We start from the raw sequence: 27,503 nt of genomic DNA, 5'->3' as shown, positions 1-27,503 counted from the left end.
CCCAACTAAACTGACTGGCCTGCGGGGCTTTACCAGTTCCACTTGGTTCTGACTGGCCTGCGGGGCTTTACCAGTTCCACATGGTCCCAACTAAACTGACTGGCCTGCGGGGCTTTACCAGTTCCACTTGGTTCTGACTGGCCTGCGGGGCTTCACCAGTTCCACGTGGTTCGAACTGTCCTGCGGGGCTTTACTGGGGAAAATGTGACATTTAAGAAGATTCCAAACAAGTAACATTGGGTCAAATTGTAGTTTATTATTTCAGCATTACCATGGCAACGCAAACCAACCAACCGCTGACTGGCAGCATCAGACATGACTGTGCAGAGATACTAGAGGTCAGATAATACCCAGAAAGCAACACGAGCCAGGTCATCACCACAACCAGCCTAGAAGAACACAGTAGATCATATAGCAGTTTAAAGTTTACAACAAGTCATTACATAGAACTCAGGTCCATTGAATGTAAATTCCCTGCATCAGTTCCACTGCTAATTAAGACCATGACCAGGAACCATTCAGTTCCTGGTGGAGCTGGCATGGTGTCTAACAGCGCTACGGAGAGGTTCATTATCAAGCAGGTGGAACCATTGGAACACATGGAACCATTGGAACGCAGAACCATTAGAACACATGGAACGCGGAACCATTAGAACACATGGAATGTGGAAAGAGTTGAAAAGGTAATTGTTAGCAGCTGGAACGTAAAAGAGACCAACCGAGAAACAGAAAGATCTGAAAAGAAATAAACATTTAGTTTCATTTGAAACAGACAGATAGCCGTGGTATATTGGTCATATATCATAACCCCCTCAGGCCTTATTGCTCCATTACAGTTTAGCAGAAAACTAAATTAGAGGGTTGATTAGAACGAGGCTGCATTAAGGTGTGTAAAGAGTTATCTAGAAACATTACTGCATATTACCCTTCAGGGATGGTCAAGACCATCCACTCATCCCTCTCCACTGAGAGCTAGCCCATTGGCTCTGCTGCTGCAACACTATTCTGTACAGCAGGACAGAGCTGCACTCTGCCTTACAGCCACAAGGGGCGCTAGAGAGCCCTGTTCTGTTTAACACTAGTGGTAGATGGGAGGGAAGTAGAGGTTTTACGCCCTCTTTCGAGAGCGAGAGAGCGAGAGAGCGAGAGAGCGAGAGAGCGAGAGAGCGAGAGAGCGAGAGAGCGAGAGAGCGAGAGAGCGAGAGAGCGAGAGAGCGAGAGAGCGAGAGAGCGAGAGAGCGAGAGAGCGAGAGAGCGAGAGAGCGAGAGAGCGAGAGAGCGAGAGAGCGAGAGAGCGAGAGAGCGAGAGAGCGAGAGAGAGAACATGAAGTTGGTAAATGTGTACAGACTTGAGGGAAAGAGACATCCCCCCCCAAATGGCACCCTATTCCCAATCTAGTGCACTAGCCCAAATAGGAAACCTGGTCAAAAGTAGTGCACTACGTAGGGAATATAGGGTGCCATTTTGGGAGGCAAGCGATGAGACGACAACGGTCTCAGTTGGCGAAGGTCTTGCGCACGGTGTTGACGATGTGTTTGGCGCTGATGCCGTACAGGTCCAGTAACTCCTGAGGTTTTCCACTCCGTGGGATCCGGTTCACCGCCAGGCGGGTCACTACGATACCAGGTTCCTCCCCTACTGCAGACAGCACCGCCTCCCCGAGACCCCCTGGACAGAGAAACACGGGTAAGATGTTGCCCCCCACCACAGAAGGGTTAGCTGGAACAGTTCACCACCCACCCTCTCTGTAGTGGTCCTCGACGGTGATGATTCTCCCTCCGGTGACCCGGGCGCTCGACACGATGGTGGCGGCATCCAGGGGCTTGATGGTGAACGGGTCAATCACACGGATGTTCACTCCTACACACACACACACACACACACACACACACAATGAGCCCAAAGTCTCGATCAAATAGCATTAAATTATAGATTTCATTATTAACACCAAAGGGCCTATATCCATTTGGTACAGTTCCTACAGGAAGTACTCATACCTCTTGACTTAAGCCACATTTTGTGGTTAAAGTCTGAACTCTAAATGGAATACATTCTCACCCATCTACACACAATACCTCAAATGACAAAGTGAACAAGTTTGTAGACATTTTTGCCACTTTGTTGAAAATGAAATAAAATCTAATTTACATAAAAATTCACACCAAGTCACAACTTTGGCAGCAATTCGAGCTGTGAGGGAACCGGTACAGAGTCAATGTGGAGGCTATATACAGGGGGTACCGGTACAGAGTCAATGTGGAGGCTATATACAGGGGGTACCGGTACAGAGTCAATGTGGAGGCTATATACAGGGGGGTACCGGTACAGAGTCAATGTGGAGGCTATATACAGGGTGTTACGGTACAGAGTCAATGTAGAGGCTATATACAGGGTATTACGGTACAGAGTCAATGTGGAGGCTATATACAGGGTGTACCGGTACAGAGTCAATGTGGAGGCTATATACAGGGGGTACCGGTACAGAGTCAATGTGGAGGCTATATACAGGGTGTTACGGTACAGAGTCAATGTGGAGGCTATATACAGGGTGTTACGGTACAGAGTCAATGTGGAGGCTATATACAGGGTGTTACGGTACAGAGTCAATGTAGAGGCTATATACAGGGTGTTACTGTACAGAGTCAATGTGGAGGCTATATACAGGGGGTACCGGTACAGAGTCAATGTGGAGGCTATATACAGGGGGTACCGGTACAGAGTCAATGTGGAGGCTATATACAGGGGGTACCGGTACAGAGCCAATGTGGAGGCTATATACAGGGGGTACCGGTACAGAGTCAATGTGGAGGCTATATACAGGGGGTACCGGTACAGAGTCAATGCGGAGGCTATATACAGGGGGTACCATTACAGAGTCAATGCGGAGGCTATATACAGGGGGTACATGGACCAGGGAGACCTGACCCAGGGTCAGCAGTCCTACTCTGAGACACAATGTCAGGAAGCCCAATTACTGTCAAAAGTCCAAATTGGGGAAAAAAGATCAGATTTGTCCCGCCTGTGTAAACAGCCTATAAATAAGGGCCCTGGACACCGTTTGTGGTGTAATTCCCTGCCGGGCCACCAGGAGGAGCTCTTACCCTCGCTGGCCAGCTGGTCAGCAGCAGCCAGGGCTTCATGCAGAGTCACTCCAGCTCCAATCACCGTCACCTTATCGCTGTCGGACTGACGTACCACCTTGGCCACGCCCACCTCGAACTTCTCGTCGGGGTCGTAGATCACTTTCAGTTCTGGTCTGGTGATGCGAATGAAACAGATTCCCTGAAATATATAGACGGACACTAAGAGGCAGTCCAGGTTTATTAGTCCCCATGTATATTTCTCATGGATTTGTATAGTGGTGTTTTATCTACAATGTGTACTGTATGTAGAGGCTATAATGAAGGTAGATTAATATATTCCTGTATATTCTGGTACCTGATATTAAAAATCAGCTGCACCAAGTCACGTCTCTTAACAACTTCAGTTGGTACGGGCAACAAACTATTAAAGCTCACATTGTATATAGACTTATTTTTCTACTGTGTTATTGACTGTATGTTTGTTTCACTCCATGTGTAACTCTGTGTTGTTGTATGTTGTCGAACTGCTTTGCTTTATCTTGGCCAGGTCGTAGTTGTAAATGAGAACTTGTTCTCAACTAACCTACCTGGTTAAATAAAGGACTTGTTCTCAACTGGCCTACCTGGTTAAATAAAGGACTTGTTCTCAACTGGCCACCTGGTTAAATAAAGGACTTGTTCTCAACTGGCCACCTGGTTAAATAAAGGACTTGTTCTCAACTGGCCACCTGGTTAAATAAAGGACTTGTTCTCAACTGGCCTACCTGGTTAAATAAAGGACTTGTTCTCAACTGGCCTACCTGGTTAAATAAAGGACTTGTTCTCAACTGGCCCACCTGGTTAAATAAAGGTGAAATAAATAAATAACGTGGTGTGGATCTGTTGGTGTTATTGACTAGGGTGTTATTGACTAGGGTGTTATTGACTAGGGTGTTATTGACTAGGGTGTTATTGACTAGGGTGTTATTGACTAGGGTGTTGGGTTAACAGTCGCTGGACCCGGTCCGAGTCCAGGTTGGGGATAACTCCCCCACAATGCACTACGTTCAATAGGTGTGTGGTTCTTACCTTGGTGTTGGCAGCCAACTCCACAGACCTCTCAGCAGACACGCCGTCGCTGGGGTAGAACACAGTGCATGTTGGGATAGCGCGGAACATAGCAATGTCCTCCAACGCCATCTGGGAGGGGCCATCCTCACCTGGGGCCAGGAAGTACAGTGTGATTGGTCAAAGGAAAGGGAAGTAGAGTTTTGATTGTTGGAAGGAAAGGCGGGACAGGTGAGATTTGAGACGCAGAGATCGACAGACACACAGTACTGACCGATGGAGACGCCGCAGTGAGAACCAGCCAAGTTGATGTTAGACTCGGAGACGGCGGCCATTCTGATGTGGTCGTAGGCCCTGGACAGGAAGGCAGCGAAGGTGCTGGCAAACGCCACTGTGCGGTCTCTCGTGGCACAGCCAATCGCCACGCTCACCTAAACAATTATATGGATGGATGTGGTAGTAGAGGTCTGAGGTAACACTAAATGTATTGTAGATATGAGGTAGTAGAGGTCTGAGGTAACACTAAATGTATTGTAGATATGAGGTAGTAGAGGTCTGAGGTAACACACTAAATGTATTGTAGATATGTGGTAGTAGAGGTCTGAGGTAACACTAAATGTATTGTAGATATGTGGTAGTAGAGGTCTGAGGTAACACTAAATGTATTGTAGATATGAGGTAGTAGAGGTCTGAGGTAACACACTAAATGTATTGTAGATATGTGGTAGTAGAGGTCTGAGGTAACACACTAAATGTATTGTAGATATGAGGTAGTAGAGGTCTGAGGTAACACTAAATGTATTGTAGATATGTGGTAGTAGAGGTCTGAGGTAACACTAAATGTATTGTAGATATGTGGTAGTAGAGGTCTGAGGTAACACTAAATGTATTGTAGATATGAGGTAGTAGAGGTCTGAGGTAACACTAAATGTATTGTAGATATGAGGTAGTAGAGGTCTGAGGTAACACACTAAATGTATTGTAGATATGTGGTAGTAGAGGTCTGAGGTAACACTAAATGTATTGTAGATATGTGGTAGTAGAGGTCTGAGGTAACACTAAATGTATTGTAGATATGTGGTAGTAGAGGTCTGAGGTAACAGGACAGACTAGGTTAATGTTACTCCTGGACTGAAAGATGGCTTCAGTCTTACTACGTTACCAGTCTCTTCAGCGAACATTCAACTCCTTGCCGAAGAGTCTGGGGGTTTTCAGCAATCTCAAAGATCAATATGGGCTGGATTTACAGCAGGGTTGCTCAATGGAAATGACAATATTGTCCTTGACAAGATATGGAGCCTCAAATTTAGAATTATAACAGTTAAAAATAAAATTAAATCTAATATTTAGCTGTTAGCTAGGCATGTTGTATTTTTAGGTTTAAAACGAAGCGGTTGTGTGGTCGGTATGTATTTACTTTGAAGTCAACTAGCTACTTTAGACAGACTGGTTTCATCTGGACAAACGGTTGCTTAGCAACTGATACCAATGTGTTCTGTGGGGGGAAAAACAATAAGAATTCCAATTGGATAATCATTGTGAGGGGATAGCGAATCAGGGATCAATGTTCTTCCTCTCCCCCTCCCCCCATCTCACCATGTACTTCCTCTCCCCCCAGTCTCTTCCCTTCCCTCCATCTCACCATGTTTTGTTCAGCGATGAAGCACTCCACGAAGCGTTCAGGGAAGGCCTTGTGAAACATCTCAGAGAAGGTCGAGTTCTTCATGTCAGCGTCCAGAGCGACCACCCTCTGACTGGACTGACCCAGTTTAGCCAGGGCCACGCCATACGCCTTACGAGTAGCCACCTAGGGGGAGAGAGGAGAGAGGGGGTTAACCGTGCGTCCCCCTCTACGGGGGAGGCGGGGGCGTCTCTCTCTACGGGGGAGGCGGGGGTCTCACCTTATCCCCAATCTTGTAGTTAGGCGGTGAGGGCAGGCTGATAGGTGAAAGGTCAGCGGGGGCGGTATCTTCTTTAGGTAGCTCGGGGCAGATGGTCTTGTTGGGGTTCTGAATCAGAGCCTCCAAGTCTTTAATGGCCTCCTCGGCCCGGTCCTTAGGCATGGGTTTACCATGCCAGTTCTCCATGTTCTCAATGCCTGGAGAAGAGGAATCGACAGACTGACTGATAATGAAATAAACGGCACACAGAGTAACAGGTGTAGACATTACCTTAAAATGCTTAATTACAAGCCCTTATTAACCAACAATGCAGAGTTTAAATAAAACAAAGGAAAAATGGTAACAAAAAAGCGGTGCTTCCTCCAAAACAAACACACCACTCCTTGACACAATGACCACTTAACCCAGAAGCCAGTCGCACCAACGTGTCGGAGGAAACACAGTTTACACCTGGAGACCGTGTCAGCGTGCACTGCACCCGGCCCGCCACAGGAGCCACTAGAGCGCGATGGGACAAGGAAATCTCGGCCCGCCAAACCCTCCCCCTAACCCAGACGAAGCTGGGCCAAATTGTGCACCGCCTCATGGGTCTCCCAGTCACAGCCAGCTGTGACACAGCCTGGGATCGAACCCGGGTCTGTTGTCACACCTCAAGCGGTCTTAGACCGCTGTGCCAATTGGGATGCCTCCACAAATTGTTTCTCCCCAGGCTCCTCCTTGCTCCCCAGGCTCCTCCCCTTGCTCCCCCAGGCTCCTCCCCTTGCTCCCCCAGGCTCCTCCCATACCTTTGAGTCCTCTACCCTTGAAGGTCTTGGCCAGGATCATGGTGGGTTTTCCCTTCACCTGCTGGGCCTGCCACAACGCTTTACACAGCTCCTCAACATCATGACCATCCACCACATACGTGTTCCACCTACACAGTTAAAGAATTAGAGACAGGGCAGTATGGAAGACTGACAGTAGGAGATGAGGACAAGAGAGGATACAGACCCAAATGCTTCGCAGCGTTTGCGGTACACGTCCATGTCGTGTTTGAGAGGAGCAGCTTCACTCTGTCCCAGGCGGTTAGCGTCGATAATAGCCACCAGGTTATCCAGGTTGTAGTGGGAACCAAACGCCATGGCCTCCCAGACAGCCCCCTCTGAACACTCCCCGTCACCCAGCATGCAGTACACACGGTAACTAGGGACACACAAATTACATTTTTTACATATTCGTAAACAGATTGTCACTCAAAAAAAAAAAATTCTGTTCAAGATGGCACCAGTCATTAAAACTCTTCATTTGAGCCAGATCCTGCACCTCTCTGTTTTGACTGTTTTGTTTCCGGTTGACCTATTATTTGGCCAGATCTGATAAAAGTAGATTTTCAACCCGGGCCTGATATTCTAAGAGTTGATTCGGGTTGGTCCAGTCCTGGCTTATGGTTTGCGTAACATTGTAATTTATGCTAAGAGACCAATACGTTGCCATGGCTGAGAGAAGACTGTACCTCTCACAGAACTAGATTCACCTTCTATGATCCCTCCCTGCTCTGATTGACATGAGCCTACAACTCATTGTTCCAGTGTTGCAATTCATTTATTTCCTTATAGAATCATAGCCGTACGAAGGGTTCTGGACGAGACGCAGAACCCCCTTGATTAATCCAAATACATTTACCAAAGCCATAGAATAACTGTTGTCTGTTCAGAAAGAGTACACAAGGCTCTTGCCACCCGTCCCAAACCTGCCACCCGTCCCAAACCTGCCACCCGTCCCAAACCCGTCCCAAACCTGCTGTTTTCAACTCTAGAGACAGCAGGAGCGGTAGAGATACTCTCAAAGATCGGCTATGAAAAAGCCAACTGACACTTACTCTTGAGTTACTGACTTGTTGCACCCTCGACAACTACTATGATTATTATTATTTGACCATGCTGGTCATTTATGAACATTTGAACATCTTGGCCATGTTCTGTTATAATCGCCACCCGGCACAGCCAGAAGAGGACTGGCCACCCCTCATAGCCTGGTTCCTCTCGAGGTTTCTTCCTAGGTTCTGGCCTTTCTAGGGAGTTTTTCCTAGCCACCATGCTTCTACACCTGCATTGCTTGCTGTTTGGGGGTTTTAGGCTGGGTTTCTGTACAACACTTTGAGATAGCAGCTGATGTAAGAAGGGCTATATAAATACATTTGATTTGATTTTAAAACTGTCAACACCCTCAGTGGGTACCCCTTAACTTTCTGAGAACATCACAGCTGGGTGACAGGTGCTTTGAGGGATAGTGTCAAGGTTTTGGAGGATATACACGTGTGTGTGTGTGTGTGTGTGTGTACCTGGACTTGTCGAAGTGTTTCCCGGTGTAAGCCATCCCGCAGGCAGCCCCCAGCCCCTGTCCCAGAGACCCCGTTGCCACGTCAACAAACTCCAGTTTCTGTAGAACAGTCAGTGTTAGTCAAACCTGAGCTGGACCATGTTCATTAAGGCGTCGCCAATGAAAACGTTTTAACTATAGGAAAAACACATCCCCCTTCCCGTTGATCAGTTCTTCCGTTTTGAACAACTCTTTCAGTACATTGGGGTCAGGGGTCAGGGGTTACTTACAGGTGTGGGGTGACCCTCAAGGTCAGAGTCCAGCTTCCTCAGGTTGACCAGGTCAGCCTCCTTCACAAAGCCCGCCTCCGCCCAGGCAGCGTACAGGATTGGTGCAGCGTGACCCTGGAGGAACGCAGCAGCCAATCAGAACACCGTAAACGACGCAGAGGAGAGCATGGGAAATGTAGTGTGAAATGGAAGAGAACCCTTGACAGGTGAACTGTGTGTGTAAAGTGTGTGAGTGTGTGTGTGTGGGTTGGGGGGGGGCATGTGTGTGTGGAAGAGTGTGCACGGGCAGGTATGATCACCTTAGACAGCACGAAGCGGTCATTGCACTGGTTGCGTGGGTCAGTAGCTTTGTAACGCATCGTGTGGAAGAACAGCACGGACATGAGCTCTGCTGCACTGCAACATGTGGTGGGGTGACTGGAGAGAGAGGGAGAGGAGGGGGAGAGCAGTCTGTTAGTGAAACATGACATCACAACCAGCTGTTAATGGCAACCCAAACCATCACGTTAGAGTCGCATGAACAGTCGCAAAGTCTTCAGCCCCCTTGACTTTCTCAGCATTGTTCCAGCCTTATTCTAAAATGGATTCAATAGAAAAAGTCCACAATCTACACAATCCCTCAATGACAAAGCAAACAGGTTTTTGCAAATGTACAAAATTAAACATGGAAATGCCTTAAAATATGTATTCAGACCCTTTGCTAGGAGACTAAATTGAGATCAGGTGCATCCTGTTTCCATTGATCATCCTTGAGATGTTTCTACAACTTTATTGGAGTCCATCTGTGGTAAATTCAATTGATTGGACATGATTTGGAAAGGCACACACCTGTCTATATAAGGTCCCACAGTTGACAGTGGATGTCAGGGCAAAAACCAAGCCATGATGTCAAAGTAATTGTCCGTAGAGTTCTGAGACAGGATTGTGTCGAGGCACAGATCTGGGGAAGGGTACCAAAAAAAAAGTCTGCAGGATTGAACATTCCCAAGAACAGTGGCCTCCATCATTCTTAAATGGAAGAAGTTTGGAACCACCAAGACTCTTCCTAGAGCTGGCCGCCCGGCCAAACTAAGCAACCGGGGGAGAAGGGCCTTGGTCAGGGAGGTGACTAAGAACCCGATGGTCACCCTGACAGAGCTCCAGAGTTCCTCTGTGGAGAACCTTCCAGAAGGACAACCAGCTCTGCAGCACTCCACCAATCAGGACAGAGCGGCCAGACAGAAGCCACAACAGCCCGCTTGGAGTTTGCCAAAAGGCACCTAAAGACACTCAGACCAAGATTCTCTGGTCTGATGAAACCAAGATTGAACTCTTTGGGCTGAATGCCAAGCATCACGTCTGGAGGAAACCTGGCACCATCCCTACGGTGAAGTATGGTGGTGGCAGAATCATGTCGTGGGGATGTTTTTCAGCGGCAGGAACTGGGAGTTCCCACATATGCTGAGCACTTGTTGGCTGCTTTTCCTTCACTCTGCGGTCCAACTCATCCCAAACCATCTCAACTAGGTTGAGTGATTGTGGAGGCCAGGTCATCTGATGCAGCCCTCCATCACTCTCCTTCTTGGTCAAATAGCCCTTACACAGCTTGGTGTGTTGGGTCATCGTCCTGTTGAAAAACAAATGATAGTCCCACTAAGCCCAAACCAGATGGTATGGCGTATCGCTGCAGAATGCTGTGGTAGCCATGCTGGTTAAGTGAACCTTGAATTCTAAATAAATCATAGTGTCACCAGCAAAGCACCATCACACCTCCTCCATGCTTCACGGTGGGAACCACAGATGCAGAGATCATCCGTTCACCTACTCTGCGTTTCACAAAGACACGGCAGTTGGAACCAAAAATTTGGACTCAGACCAAAAGGACAGATTTCCACCAGTCTGATGTCCATTGCTTGTGTTTCTTGGCCCAAGCAAGTCTTCTTATTGGCGTCTTTAAGTAGTGGTTTCTTAGTTAACTAATGAACTTCTCCTCTGCAGCAGAGGTAACTCTGGGTCTTCCTTTCCTGTGGTGGTCCTCATGAGAGCCAGTTTCATCATAGCCCTTGATGGTTTTAATGACTGCACTTGAATTAACTTACAAAGCACTTGAAATTTGGGCACAAAAATAATCTGAAACATCCACAAAACGGGACCAAATACTTTACTACACAAGTGAATTTGTCCCAATACTTTTGGTTCCATAAAATGGGGACTAAGTACAAAAAGTCCAAACGGTTCACCCGATATGGATGAAAATATCCTGAAATTAAATCTGACAGTCTGCACGTCTTTTCTAATCTAAAGTGCTGGTGTACAGAGACAAAACAACAAAATGTCACTGTGCCAAACACTTGTAGCTCACTGGATATTTTCCCAGGGAAGACTAACTGATCACAAGCAGCAAAGCCCTGGACTTCATGAGGGAGAAAGAGGCCTCATACCCAGGAGAGACTTATGACTCAGCAGGACAGTTTCTCCACAGAGAAGCCAAGCAGCGTGGTAACAGTTATTTGCAGGAGGACAGTGGTGGTTTAGAATATTACAAAATCTGGTAGTTTTGAAAAAGCCATGCATTGACTAATAGTATCGCCACTTCCTGTAATCTCATGCGTCGTTGACCAATAGCATATCTACTTCCTGATAACCTGAACATGTCAACACTCCAGTCCCTATGGGGTCATTCAGTGGAACGTGTAAGGCTGCGTCCCAAATGGCTTTAGAGTGCACAACTTTCGACCAGGGCCCATAGGGTTCTGTATGAATAGGATGCCATTTGGGACGAGCTGTTAGTAGTGTTTACACAGAATCAAACAGTCACTGCAATCTTCACCATTAAAAACGACAACAGAATGGCATACAACCGTTTACCCACAAGGTGATCTTCCAGTATCAGACACCTGCTGAAACAGAAAAGTTTAGTCAAAGTTACCACTAAATACTGACAGCTGAAGCATTTGGGTAAACTTTTTTTTAAAAAGTAAAAGTAAAATAAAACAGTAGTTTCTGTAAAAGCAGTTTTGATTTTCAGCAAAAACATCCTATAAAATGTGTTTAAAAAAAGACAAAGCAGTTGTTACATCTGTGTAGAAGAGGACCAATAAAGAACCAATCAAGTCACCGATAATGAAAAAACGATGAGCTGCAGACCAGGGTTGCGTTCAATACGACAGAACGGTGTACAATGTTTAATTGAACGGAAACGGTACAGAAACAGCCAGTTGAGGTGACTTCCCTGTAGCTCAGCTGGTAGAGCATGGTGTTTGCAACACCAGGGTTGTGGGTTCGATTCCCACGGGGGGCCAGCACAGAAAAAAAAATGTATGATATGTATGAAATTGTATGAAATGTATGCATTCACTACTGTAAGTCGCTCTGGATAAGAGCGTCTGCTAAATGACTAAAATGTAATGTAAATGTTATTATGGCGGCCGATATGTTGTGCTGGACGAGTTCTACTAGTTCAGATAATCATCCTTATATTGACCCACCACACGGGAGAAAAACGTACCTCAAAAAAGGTTGTTGAAGAACAATGAGCTCCGTTTTGGGGGAAACGTGTCATTCCGTACAAATCTAGAAACGTTGATAACTGAACGCACCCCAGGTCCACCTATAGGCCGACTTCTAAAAAAACAGGCTACTCTTCATTTCTCTAAGAAAAGCCTAAACCTGATAAACCATGATTCCCTTACAGGGAAGGTTATTTGTTTTCATTGTGGGCAACTGTCTGAATACTGAATACCAGGAAGTGACAAAACATTTTTTGTTATTTAGCAATAACAGGTTAGTCTTCACCATACTTCAAACTGGTTCCCTTTTCTGGACAGTACATGAGGTGTGCAATCACAGCCAGTCAGGAGGAAGTTCAGAGGAAGTTATCAGTCTTAACTGAAGAGGAGCCACACAGGCCATATTTCTGGTTTCTCCCCGTTGTTCAGGATAAAGGAGCTGGGCAGGTTGAGCCTGCTCTGAGGTGGTCTCATTGGCTAGGTGACGTTTATTACTGAAAACAGGGAGAAAGTGACACCAGGAAATACCGTCTTATAACAGTAAACTTTTTTTAAAGTTTCCACGTTTAAGGGAGATTAAACGTGTAAAACAAGTTTAAGTGAGATCTCTTTTTTCTGTTAAGTGATTTTAAGCTTTAAAACATGACAAATACAACAGTTAATCTTCTCCAGTGGTGAAGACATGGATGTCTCATGGTTTGCAAAATGGATCAACTTCAAGCACCGTAATGTTTTGGCATTCAGGTTAAAAAAAACAACATTTTCTAACCACTTCTTCCATGGGCAAGCATGTATGGAAAGTTGTGTTTAAACCACAGGGGATGCTGTCCAAAAATAAATTAACGTGATTGAACTCAAATGGATTTACCCATAAACTGAAACATTGCAAGATAAGCATACAATTTAACATAGCTATATATTGTAGTAGTCAGTAATAAAATCAATGATTTAGTGAATAGTAGCCTAGGCCTAATGAATTAACTCTCCTCCTAATCTAGGCCTATAATTGGGAAGTAGGCTAGACCGATTTAACCCATTAATACCCAACGTGGCATTTATTTAAGCCAAAGGCAGCTTACGTTATCTAAAAAAACAACCAGGAAACTGAACTAGTGCAGAATCAGAGCTGGATACTGTTGATGTGGACAACTGGGCATCTGACAGACCAGGAAGTGATTATCAACAGGTTTGGTCCTTCATACCTGAAAATGATCCTTTCCTCATTAGGGTCATCTTACGACGTGAAAAGAAGCCAAATTAACATTCTGGCTCCACCCACATTGTTTAATTGAAAGACGGGCCTTTATCTAAGCCACAGGTGAGTTTCTCTCTACCTAATGTTGTAAGCATTAAAAAAAAACACATACAATAACATCTGGCCTGGAAAGATACTGTCTCATGAATTCAAAAAGGAATCTGCATCTTTGAGAACTACATTTAAATTCTTAGCAACAGTGGAGTTGCTTTAGCCTGGTCCCGGATCTGTCTGAGCTCTTACCAACTCCATAGTGACAAGGAGTTGGCATCACGATGGCAGACAGACCGGCTAGAACTGCTCTGGGGTGACAAACTTACCGATGGGGACAACTTATTTTGTAGCCTTTCAGTACTGTCCCTTACCCACACACTAACAGAATGTAGATTATACCTAAATGATGATTATATATATGCAATAAAAAAAATGTCTGGTCAAAATGTATTGCACTAACCCACATAGTGATTAGGTTGCAATTTCAGGCACATAAAACCACAGTGTCCCCGGCTCTTTCTCCACACAGTGACAAACACGTTGAGAATGTCATGTTGAGAATGAACCACTTCTGTACTGTGGCAATAACGGTGAGAAAAAGGTGTAGTTCGACTCGGCTTAAATACTTCTCTGCAATGTGAGAGGAGCCCAACTAATATATTTACATCAATACCCCTGCGCTGCAGGTAGCTAGAGCAGAAGTCCATGACTCAGCAGATTCCAAGCTTGAAGAGAGAACAAACAGTTAATGTGGAACAGAAGGTCATTTCTAACCCTCCTCCTCCCCACCAAACACACTCATTCTTTATTCAGTATTTTTACTAGGATGCTGTCTGGACGCATGGTGGGACTCAATCTTTAAATCTAAGACAGAAGGCCACCACATCTCTCCACGTGATGTTTTATCTTTGCTAAAATGTTTAAAAAAAGAAAAGATATATTCCACATGGTCATGATGCCAGTGGGGTATTCAATTCATCTGATTCTGTTTAACGGAAGCGAAACAGTGGAATGAATGAATATACCCAGATCTAGATTCTATCTAATCAAAGTTAACCAAAAGCAAGGCTGGATGGTGCATCCATAAAAATGTACGGTCATTTAAAACGATACCAGTTTTAAGCAGATGTCTAGCTAGCAATATTAGCCAGCTACTTTAGTTAGGTAACATCGAACACTTTACAAATTACAATGTGTTTGTGTCCTTACCTTGAAAGCAGTGTATGGACAAGGAGACTGAACTTATGTTCTGGTTACACACAGCCATTAAATATTATAGTTTCATGTGCATGGCTCAGCTGGTAGAGCATGGTGTTTGCAACGCCAGGGTTGTGGGTTCGATTCCCACGGGGGACCAGTACGGAGAAAAACATTTATTAAGTGTATGAAATGTATACATTCACTACTGTAAGTCGCTCTGGATAAGAGCGTCTGCTAAATGACTAAAATGTAAAAGTGTAAAATGCAGAGCCTTGGTCCCATCACGTGTCACAAAACGTTACACCTGAGAACAGCGATAAATCTACCGACCGTTTCTTCCCGTCTCATTACTGGCTGAATAAAATGTCAAACTTAAAAAAAAAATTATGTAAAAAATAAAAATGTACTCTAACAAAGTCGTCAAATGTTAAGTTTATTTAAATGTTCAAAGCATCCCGAATACAGCTGACCTGTGGTTGTATTTCATTCCCTCGTCTATGTAGAGGAAATACCAGGAGGAATGAATTACACCTAGTAAACCTCAACACCAAACTGTCTTCAAACAGCCCTGAATTACACCTAGTAAACCTCAACACCAAACTGTCTTCAAACAGCCCTGAATTACACCTAGTAAACCTCAACACCAAACTGTCTTCAAACAGCCCTGAATTACACCTAGTAAACCTCAACACCAAACTGTCTTCAAACAGCCCTGAATTACACCTAGTAAACCTCAACACCAAACTGTCTTCAAACAGCCCTGAATAACACCTAGTAAACCTCAACACCAAACTGTCTTCAAACGGCCCTGAATTACACCTAGTAAACCTCAACACCAAACTGTCTTCAAACAGCCCTGAATTACACCTAGTAAACCTCAACACCAAACTGTCTTCAAACGGCCCTGAATTACACCTGGAAAAAAGGAAACGTCGTGTACTTGCTTTAACTAACTAGTTAACTAACGAGCTAAACCAAAGATAACCAGCCCATATGAAATACAGCACGTCCACGCAGTTCAATGTATCATGTTAACTAACAAGATACATTAATTCCAACTTTTATAAAGTGGTTTAAAAAACACCTCACCCGGAGTTGGAGGCGCATGTTGCCTTGACGGAGTTGATCCGCAGCTTGTTAGCGATGTCTCTCAGCCCCTGCAGGGTCTTCTCGTCGGGTTTATGGTAACTAGCCATGACTGAGCTAAATGGAAACCGCTTGGCTAGAAGAGCTGCACAGCTTCGGTGTCGGTTCAACTCGGGAAGACGAGCTGAACATTCAACAGATGTTATAAACGAGGAGGAAAAATGAATGAGACAGGTTTTATATTTAATTATCCTGGACGCCGTAGGAACGGGGCGGTCACCACACGTTTTCATTGGTTGAGGCGCATTCTCATTCCACCACGCTCGACACAACGTAACCTGCGTATGTAAACGTCAGCGCGTACATAACGTAACGGCTAATATATTTATTTTACTTGCAATATTATAATAATCGTTCTAATTTATAAATGTATATAGCGCTTTTCATAATAATCTCAAAGCCATCAAAAGCAAAAAAAACAAACAACCAATACATCATGAGTAACCTATAGTTGTCAAGGTAACCAATAATACGTCATGAGAAGCCTATCGTTGTCTTGGTAACCAATAATACATCATGAGTAGCCTATCGTTGTCTAGCTCAACCAATAGAGGCAAAGTCTGTGAGTGCATTCATCCTCCAAAGATGGAGGGACAGTGCATGGCTTGATCAGAGGAAGGTGGTCAGGGAGATTGTTGATGAGTCATGTAGTGGAAGAAGCCTGTGTCATGTAGAGGGCTACACTGGGAACCAGTCTGAGTCATGTAGAGGGCTACACTGGGAACCAGTCTGAGTCATGTAGAGGGTTACACTGGGAACCAGTCTGAGTCATGTAGAGGGCTACACTGGGAACCAGTCTGAGTCATGTAGAGGGTTACACTGGGAACCAGTCTGAGTCATGTAGAGGGATACACTGGGAACCAGTCTGAGTCATGTAGAGGGTTACACTGGGAACCAGTCTGAGTCATGTAGAGGAATACACTGGGAACCAGCCTGAGTCATGTAGAGGGATACACTGGGAACCAGCCTGAGTCATGTAGAGGGCTACACTGGGAACCAGCCTGAGTCATGTAGAGGGTTACACTGGGAACCAGCCTGAGTCATGTAGAGGGATACACTGGGAACCAGCCTGAGTCATGTAGAGGGATACACTGGGAACCAGCCTGAGTCATGTAGAGGGTTACACTGGGAACCAGCCTGAGTCATGTAGAGGGTTACACTGGGAACCAGCCTGAGTCATGTAGAGGGATACACTGGGAACCAGCCTGAGTCATGTAGAGGGTTACACTGGGAACCAGCCTGAGTCATGTAGAGGGATACACTGGGAACCAGTCTGAGTCATGTAGAGGGTTACACTGGGAACCAGTCTGAGTCATGTAGAGGGCTACACTGGGAACCAGTCTGAGTCATGTAGAGGGTTACACTGGGAACCAGCCTGAGCCATGTAAAGGGTTACACTGGGAACCAGTCTGAGTCATGTAGAGGGATACACTGGGAACCAGCCTGAGTCATGTAGAGGGCTACACTGGGAACCAGCCTGAGTCATGTAGAGGGATACACTGGGAACCAGCCTGAGTCATGTAGAGGGTTACACTGGGAACCAGCCTGAGTCATGTAGATGGATACACTGGGAACCAGCCTGAGTCATGTAGAGGGATACACTGGGAACCAGTCTGAGTCATGTAGAGGGATACACTGGGAACCAGTCTGAGTCATGTAGAGGGATACACTGGGAACCAGCCTGAGTCATGTAGAGGGTTACACTGGGAACCAGCCTGAGTCATGTAGAGGGATACACTGGGAACCAGCCTGAGTCATGTAGAGGGTTACACTGGGAACCAGTCTGAGTCATGTAGAGGGTTACACTGAGAACCAGTCTGAGTCATGTAGAGGGATACACTGGGAACCAGCCTGAGTCATGTAGAGGGATACACTGGGAACCAGCCTGAGTCATGTAGAGGGATACACTGGGAACCAGTCTGAGTCATGTAGAGGGATATACTGGGAACCAGCCTGAGTCATGTAGAGGGTTACACTGGGAACCAGCCTGAGTCATGTAGAGGGTCACACTGGGAACCAGTCTGAGTCATGTAGAGGGATACACTGGGAACCAGTCTGAGTCATGTAGAGGGATACACTGGGAACCAGCCTGAGTCATGTAGAGGGATACACTGGGAACCAGCCTGAGTCATGTAGAGGGTTACACTGGGAACCAGCCTGAGTCATGTAGATGGATACACTGGGAACCAGCCTGAGTCATGTAGAGGGATACACTGAGAACCAGTCTGAGTCATGTAGAGGGATACACTGGGAACCAGTCTGAGTCATGTAGAGGGATACACTGGGAACCAGCCTGAGTCATGTAGAGGGTTACACTGGGAACCAGCCTGAGTCATGTAGAGGGATACACTGGGAACCAGCCTGAGTCATGTAGAGGGTTACACTGGGAACCAGTCTGAGTCATGTAGAGGGTTACACTGAGAACCAGTCTGAGTCATGTAGAGGGATACACTGGGAACCAGCCTGAGTCATGTAGAGGGATACACTGGGAACCAGTCTGAGTCATGTAGAGGGATACACTGGGAACCAGCCTGAGTCATGTAGAGGGATACACTGGGAACCAGCCTGAGTCATGTAGAGGGTTACACTGGGAACCAGCCTGAGTCATGTAGAGGGCTACACTGGGAACCAGCCTGAGTCATGTAGAGGGATACACTGGGAACCAGCCTGAGTCATGTAGAGGGCTACACTGGGAACCAGCCTGAGTCATGTAGAGGGTTACACTGGGAACCAGCCTGAGTCATGTAGAGGGATACACTGGGAACCAGCCTGAGTCATGTAGAGGGTTACACTGGGAACCAGCCTGAGTCATGTAGAGGGATACACTGGGAACCAGCCTGAGTCATGTAGAGGGTCACACTGGGAACCAGCCTGAGTCATGTAGAGGGATACACTGGGAACCAGCCTGAGTCATGTAGAGGGATACACTGGGAACCAGTCTGAGTCATGTAGAGGGATACACTGGGAACCAGTCTGAGCCATGTAGAGGGATACACTGGGAACCAGCCTGAGTCATGTAGAGGGTTACACTGGGAACCAGCCTGAGTCATGTAGAGGGATACACTGGGAACCAGCCTGAGTCATGTAGAGGGATACACTGGGAACCAGCCTGAGTCATGTAGAGGGATACACTGGGAACCAGCCTGAGTCATGTAGAGGGCTACACTGGGAACCAGCCTGAGTCATGTAGAGGGATACACTGGGAACCAGCCTGAGTCATGTAGAGGGCTACACTGGGAACCAGCCTGAGTCATGTAGAGGGATACACTGGGAACCAGCCTGAGTCATGTAGAGGGATACACTGGGAACCAGTCTGAGTCATGTAGAGGGTTACACTGGGAACCAGCCTGAGTCATGTAGCTACTGGACTTCTCCTCCTTCACAGTGTTTGGCAGCCACTTGGGTGATACCTCAGCAGCTCTGGGCACCACACACAGTTCAGAGTAGTAGCCAGTCGTCCTCACTACGAGCCATCTGCCTCACACGGTTCAGAGTAGTAGCCAGTCGTCCTCACTACGAGCCATCTGCCTCACACAGTTCAGAGTAGTAGCCAGTCGTCCTCACTACGAGCCCTCTGCCTCACACCGTTCAGAGTAGTAGCCAGTCATCCTCACTACGAGCCATCTGCCTCACACAGTTCAGAGTAGTAGCCAGTCATCCTCACTACGAGCCCTCTGCCTCACACCGTTCAGAGTAGTAGCCAGTCATCCTCACTACGAGCCCTCTGCCTCACACAGTTCAGAGTAGTAGCCAGTCGTCCTCACTACGAGCCATCTGCCTCACACCGTTCAGAGTAGTAGCCAGTCGTCCCCACTACGAGCCATCTGCCTCACACCGTTCAGAGTAGTAGCCAGTCGTCCTCACTACGAGCCATCTGCCTCACACCGTTCAGAGTAGTAGCCAGTCGTCCTCACTACGAGCCCTCTGCCTCACACCGTTCAGAGTAGTAGCCAGTCGTCCTCACTACGAGCCATCTGCCTCACACCGTTCAGAGTAGTAGCCAGTCATCCTCACTACGAGCCCTCTGCCTCACACAGTTCAGAGTAGTAGCCAGTCGTCCTCACTACGAGCCATCTGCCTCACACAGTTCAGAGTAGTAGCCAGTCTTCCTCACTACGAGCCATCTGCCTCACACAGTTCAGAGTAGTAGCCAGTTGTCCTCACTACGAGCCATCTGCCTCACACCGTTCAGAGTAGTAGCCAGTCGTCCTCACTACGAGCCATCTGCCTCACACCGTTCAGAGTAGTAGCCAGTCGTCCTCACTACGAGCCATCTGCCTCAGCCCTGCATTCCTTTACTGCATCTCCCATTCCTGTCAAGTTTCAGGTGACTTTTCAATTGACGTTTTCAAAAGACCAGGAACCAGCATCTAATATGTAACCGCAGATAGAACAATGAGCAAATAAATCTCTGATATAACTTTTTGGGTGACTCGACCAAATTCACATAGAAATGTGTTATAGATATGTCATTCTCATTGAAAGCAAGTCTAAGAAGCGGTCGATCTGTTCTATGTGAGCTATTTCTATGCTTTCCTTTCTTATGTTTATTTTTTGCGTTTTTGTACATCAGCTTCAAACAGCTGAAAATACAATATTTTTGGTTATGGAAAATAGCAGTTTGGATGGTACAATGATTTCCTGCACTAAATTTGCTTGTTTTGTCACAAACTGAAAATAAGCCAAACTATTATATATTTTTTATAATTTTTGGGGGGTGATTTTTGCATAGTGCATCTTTAAAGCAATTCAAAATAAACAATACAGAGAAAACAACATGTAAACAACGGAGTATACAAACATTACAAACAGTCAGGAGAATACAGACAACAATCTAGCTGGTCGTCATAGTTACTACAGCCACAAATGGCTAAACCCAGACAATTTCTACAATTTTCTTATTTTATTTTTTATTTATTTAACCAGGCAAGTCAGTTAAGAACAAATTCTTATTTACAATGACGGCCTACCAAAAGACAAAATGATGGGGGCTGGGATTAAAAATAAAATAAATAAAAATATAGGACAAATCACACATCACAACAAGAGAGACAACACAACAGGACATAAAGAGAGACCTAGGACAACATAGCATAGCAGCAACACATGACAACAACATGGTAGCAACACAACATGTTAGCAGCACAAAACAGGGTACAAACATTCTTGGGGACAGACAACAGCACAAAGGGCAAGAAGGTAGAGACAACAATACATCACACAAAGCAGCCACAACTGTCAGTAAGAGTGTCCATGATTGAGTCTTTGAATGAAGAGATGGAGATAAAACTGTCCAGTTTGAGTGTTTGTTGCAGCTCGTTCCAGTCGCTAGCTGCAGCGAACTGAAAAGACGAGCGACCCAGGGATGTGTGTGCTTTGGGGACCTTTAACAGAATGTGACTGGCAGAACAGGTGTTCTGCCCCAGGTGTCTTTCACGAAAAAAAAGTGAGTGAGTAGGCTGCATAGATTTCATGACTAGAAGCTCAAAAGACGAAAACGTCATTGTTTTTTTTTTTGTAAATTGAAATTTGCCATCGTAGATGTTAGCAACACCTCCGCCTTTGCCGGATGCACGGGGGGTATGGTCACTAGTGTAACCAGGGGGTTAGGCCTCATTTAACACAGTAAATTCATCAGGCTTAAGCCATGTTTCAGTCAGGCCAATTACATCAAGATTATGATCAGTGATTAGTTCATTGACTATAACTGCCTTGGAAGTGAGGGATCTAACATTAAGTAACCCAATTTTGAGATGTGAAGTATCACAATCTCTTTCAATAATGGCAGGAATGGAGGAGGTCTTTATACTAGTGAGATTACTAAAGCGAACACCGGCATTTTTAATTTTGCCCAACCTAGATCGAGGCACAGACACGGTCTCAATGGGGAAAGCTGAGCTGACTACGCTGACTGTGCTCATGGCAGACTCCACTAAGCTGGCAGGCTGGCTAACAGCCTGCTGCCTGGCCTGCACCCGATCGAATAAACCCCCACTCCTCTCAATTCTGCTCGATTGCAAAACATGCAATCTTTGGACAATAAAATGGACGAGTTATTGGGAAGATTAAACTACCAACGGAACATTAAAAACTGTAACATCTTATGCTTCACGAAGTCGTGGCTGAACGACGACAATATCAACATACAGCTGGCTGGTTATACGCTGTACCGGCAGGATAGAACAGCGGCGTCTGGTAAGACAAGGGGCGGCGGTCTACGTATTTTTGTAAACAACAGCTGGTGCACGATATCTAAGGAAGTCTCAAGCCATTGCTCGCCTGAGTTAGAGTTTCTCATGATAAGCTGCAGACCACACTATCTACCTAGAGAGTTTTCGTCTATATTCTTTGTAGCTGTTTACATACCACCACAGTCAGAGGCTGGCACTAAGATAGCATTGAATGAGCTGTATTCCGCCATAAGCAAACAAGAAAACGCTCACCCAGAGGCGACGCTCCTAGTAACCGGGGACTTTAATGCAGGGAAACTTAAATCTGTTTTACCTAATTTCTATCAACATGTTAAATGTGCAATTTGGGGGGGAAAAAGGGGAAAAAAACTCTGGACCACCTTTACTCCACACACAGAGACGCATACAAAACTCTCCCTCGCCCTCCATTTGGTAAATCTGACCATAATTCTATCCTCCTGATTCCCGCTTACAAGCAAAAACTAAAGCAGGAAGCACCAGTGACTAGATCAATAAAAAAGTGGTCAGATGAAGCAGATGCTACGCTACAGGACTGTTTTGCTAGCACAGACTGGAATATGTTCCGGGATTCCTCCGATGGCATTGAGGAGTACACCACATCAGTCACTGGCTTCATCAATAAGTGCATCGATGACGTCGTCCCCACAGTGACCGTACGTACATATCCCAACCAGAAGCCATGGATTACAGGCAGCATCCGCACTGAGCTAAAGGCTAGAGCTGCCGCTTTCAAGGAGCGGGACTCTAACCCGGAAGCTTATAAGAAATCCCGCTATGCCCTCCGACGAACCATCAAACAGGCAAAGTGTCAATACAGGACTAAGATTAAATCGCACTACACCAGCTCTGACGCACATCGGATGTGGCAGGGCCTGTAAACCATTACAGACTACAAAGGGAAGCACAGCCGAGAGCTGCCCAGTGACACAAGCCTACTGGACGAGCTAAACTACTTCTATGCTCGCTTCGAGGCAAATAACACTGAAACATGCATGAGAGCACCAGCTGTACCAGAAGACTGTGTGAACACGCTCTCCGCGGCCGATGTGAGTAAGACCTTACCTATGGACTGTGTACACATGTAATGTGGTATCAGTTTACTCAGTGACACCCACAGAACACAACTAACTCTTAAACAACTGTGAAATGAGCCACATTAGCTCACCAGTCAACCTACTATTTGTATTGAACATTCAGAGCTAATGTGGCTCATTTCACAGTTGTTTAAGAGTCCTGCAATAGAGATAAAATGCTAATGTTTATGTAAACTCTACATGTGTGCACAGTCCATAGGTAAGGCTGTACAGTGCATATAAGTATGCCCCCAATGTAATTATACAGTCTAATAAATCCACTGTGGGATTTCAACCGTTTTTTTCTGTTTATTGTCAAACTAATTAACCAATTACTGTAATTAATTATTGTATTTCATCTTAAATTATGTAACAACATTCCAGCCTTGTTTAGCATTATCATATGGCATGATTCTACTATTTATGTCCGTTTACATCACTTTCAACGAGGGATGTTTATTCTGAAGGCAAACCGCAAATTCCACTATTGTGGCTAATCGTTATTGTGGCTAGTTTCACATAGGTCGGGACAATGGAGTAGGTACCAGGACCAAGTTCAGCAGGATGGACAGACACAACGTTCAGATACACATTTATTATGTAGAACAAACATATCGCTCTGACTCTAAGGAATCATGTCAGTTGTACTTTATGCAACTTCTTTCTGCAAAGTTTCAAAAGTTTTTGTACTGCCCAGGCGAACACACTGAGCTATATGAACCCACTTCTGCCAAACGATTGTCTGTCTGAAAAGCCTCCGCAAATGAAAATGTGGTGGGCGACAACCAAGCCCGTCCCGTTCCGTGGACATGGTGAGGGGCTTCTCACTCTGCCCCGGCCACTCCCACTCATTGGAGGGAAATGCAGTCGTGCAACTTGTGAAGGAAATCGTTCTGGCAGACAATGATCTGAGAGGAAGTGGTGAACCCCAAAATCTTTGAAATTATGCAAATTCCAATCCCCATGATGGGAACATTAGTGTTAACAGCATAATAATTCTAGAAGAAAATGTGGAATTCACATAAGGTCAATGAACTGAAAGGCATCAAAACATTGTAGAATTATTATTCTGTAAAAACTGTTCTTGAAAAGGCAATTTTTACAAATTTACAAACGATAGTGCAAATTGGTGCTAAGAGACTGTCTGAAGTCCTAGTCTCCTCTCACTGCTACGAGACTGTCTGCAGTCCTAGTCTCCTCTCACTGCTAAGAGACTGTCTGCAGTCCTAGTCTCCTCTCACTGCTAAGAGACTGTCTGCAGTCCTAGTCTCCTCTCACTGCTACGAGACTGTCTGCAGTCCTAGTCTCCTCTCACTGCTAAGAGACTGTCTGCAGTCCTAGTCTCCTCTCACTGCTAAGAGACTGTCTGCAGTCCTAGTCTCCTCTCACTGCTACGAGACTGTCTGCAGTCCTAGTCTCCTCTCACTGCTAAGAGACTGTCTGCAGTCCTAGTCTCCTCTCACTGCTAAGAGACTGTCTGCAGTCCTAGTCTCCTCTCACTGCTAAGAGACTGTCTGCAGTCCTAGTCTCCTCTCACTGCTAAGAGACTGTCTGCAGTCCTAGTCTCCTCTCACTGCTAAGAGACTGTCTGCAGTCCTAGTCTCCTCTCACTGCTAAGAGACTGTCTGCAGTCCTAGTCTCCTCTCACTGCTAAGAGACTGTCTGCAGTCCTAGTCTCCTCTCACTGCTAAGAGACTGTCTGCAGTCCTAGTCTCCTCTCACTGCTAAGAGACTGTCTGCAGTCCTAGTCTCCTCTCACTGCTAAGAGACTGTCTGCAGTCCTAGTCTCCTCTCACTGCTAAGAGACTGTCTGCAGTCCTAGTCTCCTCTCACTGCTAAGAGACTGTCTGCAGTCCTAGTCTCCTCTCACTGCTAAGAGACTGTCTGCAGTCCTAGTCTCCTCTCACTGCTAAGAGACTGTCTGCAGTCCTAGTCTCCTCTCACTGCTAAGAGACTGTCTGTGAAACATAATTGGGCATTTGGTGATGAGACCCTAAACTATTGTCCCATGTGATTGGTATCTGTTTCTATTATTTATCTCTCTTTATTAATTTTATTTAACCTTCATTTAAAAAGGCAAGTCAGTTAAGAACAAATTCTTATTTTCAATGACGGCCTAGGAACAGTGGGTTAACTGCCTTGTTCAGGGGCAGAACAACAGATTTGTACCTTGTCAGCTCGGGGATTCAATCTAGCAACCTTTCGGTTACTGGTCCAACACTCTAACCACTAGACTACCTGCCACCCCTCCACTCTAACCACTAGACTACCTGCCGCCCCTACACTCTAACCACTAGGCTACCTGCCTCCCCCTACACTCTAACCACTAGGCTACCTGCCTCCCCTACACTCTAACCACTAGGCTACCTGCCGCCCCTACACTCTAACCACTAGGCTACCTGCCGCCCCTCCACTCTAACCACTAGGCTACCTGCCCCCCCTACGCTCTAACCACTAGACTACCTGCCGCCCCTCCACTCTAACCACTAGACTACCTGCCGCCCCTCCACTCTAACCACTAGACTACCTGCCGCCCCTCCACTCTAACCACTAGACTACCTGCCGCCCCTCCACTCTAATCACTAGGCTACCTGCCGCCCCTCCACTCTAACCACTAGGCTACCTGCCGCCCCTCCACTCTAACCACTAGGCTACCTGCCGCCCCTCCACTCTAACCACTAGACTACCTGCCGCCCCTCCACTCTAACCACTAGACTACCTGCCACCCCTCCACTCTAACCACTAGACTACCTGCCGCCCCTACACTCTAACCACTAGGCTACCTGCCTCCCCCTACACTCTAACCACTAGGCTACCTGCCTCCCCTACACTCTAACCACTAGGCTACCTGCCGCCCCTACACTCTAACCACTAGGCTACCTGCCGCCCCTCCACTCTAACCACTAGGCTACCTGCCCCCCCTACGCTATAACCACTAGACTACCTGCCGCCCCTCCACTCTAACCACTAGACTACCTGCCGCCCCTCCACTCTAACCACTAGACTACCTGCCGCCCCTCCACTCTAACCACTAGACTACCTGCCGCCCCTCCACTCTAATCACTAGGCTACCTGCCGCCCCTCCACTCTAACCACTAGGCTACCTGCCGCCCCTCCACTCTAACCACTAGGCTACCTGCCGCCCCTCCACTCTAACCACTAGACTACCTGCCGCCCCTCCACTCTAACCACTAGGCTACCTGCCGCCCCTCCACTCTAACCACTAGACTACCTGCCGCCCCTCCACTCTAACCACTAGACTACCTGCCGCCCCTCCACTCTAACCACTAGACTACCTGCCGCCCCTCCACTCTAACCACTAGACTACCTGCCGCCCCTCCACTCTAACCACTAGGCTACCTGCCTCCCCTCCACTCTAACCACTAGACTACCAGCCTCCCCTACACTCTAACCACTAGGCTACCTGCCGCCCCTACACTCTAACCACTAGGCTACCTGCTGCCCCTCCACTCTAACCACTAGACTACCTGCTGCCCCTCCACTCTAACCACTAGGCTACCTGCCGCCCCTCCACTCTAACCACTAGACTACCTGCCGCCCCTCCACTCTAACCACTAGACTACCTGCCGCCCCTCCACTCTAACCACTAGGCTACCTGCCTCCCCTCCACTCTAACCACTAGGCTACCTGCCACCCCTCCACTCTAACCACTAGGCTACCTGCCGCCCCTATACTCTAACCACTAGGCTACCTGCCGCCCCTCCACTCTAACCACTAGGCTACCTGCCGCCCCTACACTCTAACCACTAGGCTACCTGCCACCTCTACACTCTAACCACTAGACTACCTGCCTCCCCTACACTCTAACCACTAGACTACCTGCCGCCCCTCCACTCTAACCACTAGACTACCTGCCGCCCCTCCACTCTAACCACTAGACTACCTGCCGCCCCTCCACTCTAACCACTAGGCTACCTGCCGCCCCTCCACTCTAACCACTAGACTACCTGCCGCCCCTCCACTCTAACCACTAGACTACCTGCAGCCCCTCCACTCTAACCGCTAGGCTACCTGCCGCCCCTCCACTCTAACCACTAGACTACCTGCCGCCCCTCCACTCTAACCACTAGACTACCTGCAGCCCCTCCACTCTAACCGCTAGGCTACCTGCCGCCCCTCCACTCTAACCACTAGACTACCTGCCGCCCCTCCACTCTAACCACTAGACTACCTGCTGCCCCTCCACTCTAACCACTAGGCTACCTGCCGCCCCTCCACTCTAACCACTAGACTACCTGCCGCCCCTCCACTCTAACCACTAGACTACCTGCCGCCCCTCCACTCTAACCACTAGACTACCTGCAGCCCCTCCACTCTAACCGCTAGGCTACCTGCCGCCCCTCCACTCTAACCACTAGACTACCTGCCGCCCCTCCACTCTAACCGCTAGGCTACCTGCCGCCCCTCCACTCTAACCACTAGACTACCTGCTGCCCCTCCACTCTAACCACTAGGCTACCTGCCACCCCTCCACTCTAACCACTAGACTACCTG

General features: G+C 46.9%; 1 protein-coding gene and 1 long non-coding RNA gene across 2 annotated transcripts; both read right to left on the bottom strand.

The window, feature by feature from the left end:
* Nucleotides 1–236: 236 nt before the first annotated feature.
* On the bottom strand, nt 237–15,886 carry tktb (transketolase b). Its single transcript, XM_029718264.1, has 13 exons — nt 15,647–15,886; nt 8,920–9,037; nt 8,621–8,734; nt 8,353–8,450; nt 7,023–7,214; nt 6,818–6,945; nt 6,033–6,229; nt 5,774–5,938; nt 4,406–4,562; nt 4,153–4,283; nt 3,103–3,283; nt 1,742–1,861; nt 237–1,669 (listed from the first exon to the last, which is right to left on the bottom strand). Exons 1-13 carry the CDS (start codon nt 15,751–15,753, stop codon nt 1,497–1,499), a joined length of 1,881 nt encoding a protein of 626 aa, XP_029574124.1. The 5' UTR covers nt 15,754–15,886; the 3' UTR covers nt 237–1,496.
* Nucleotides 14,816–15,640, bottom strand: LOC115165263 (uncharacterized). The gene is made up of 2 exons (XR_003870117.1): nt 15,473–15,640; nt 14,816–15,424 (listed from the first exon to the last, which is right to left on the bottom strand). It is a non-coding gene; the product is annotated as an uncharacterized LOC115165263 (long non-coding RNA).
* Nucleotides 15,887–27,503: the final 11,617 nt, after the last annotated feature.

Source organism: Salmo trutta, chromosome 28, assembly GCF_901001165.1.
Source record: "Salmo trutta chromosome 28, fSalTru1.1, whole genome shotgun sequence".
In the NCBI taxonomy this organism is placed as follows: Eukaryota; Metazoa; Chordata; class Actinopteri; order Salmoniformes; family Salmonidae; genus Salmo; species Salmo trutta.
Note: the sequence above shows the minus strand (reverse complement) of the source record. Positions and strands in the feature narration are given on the sequence as shown.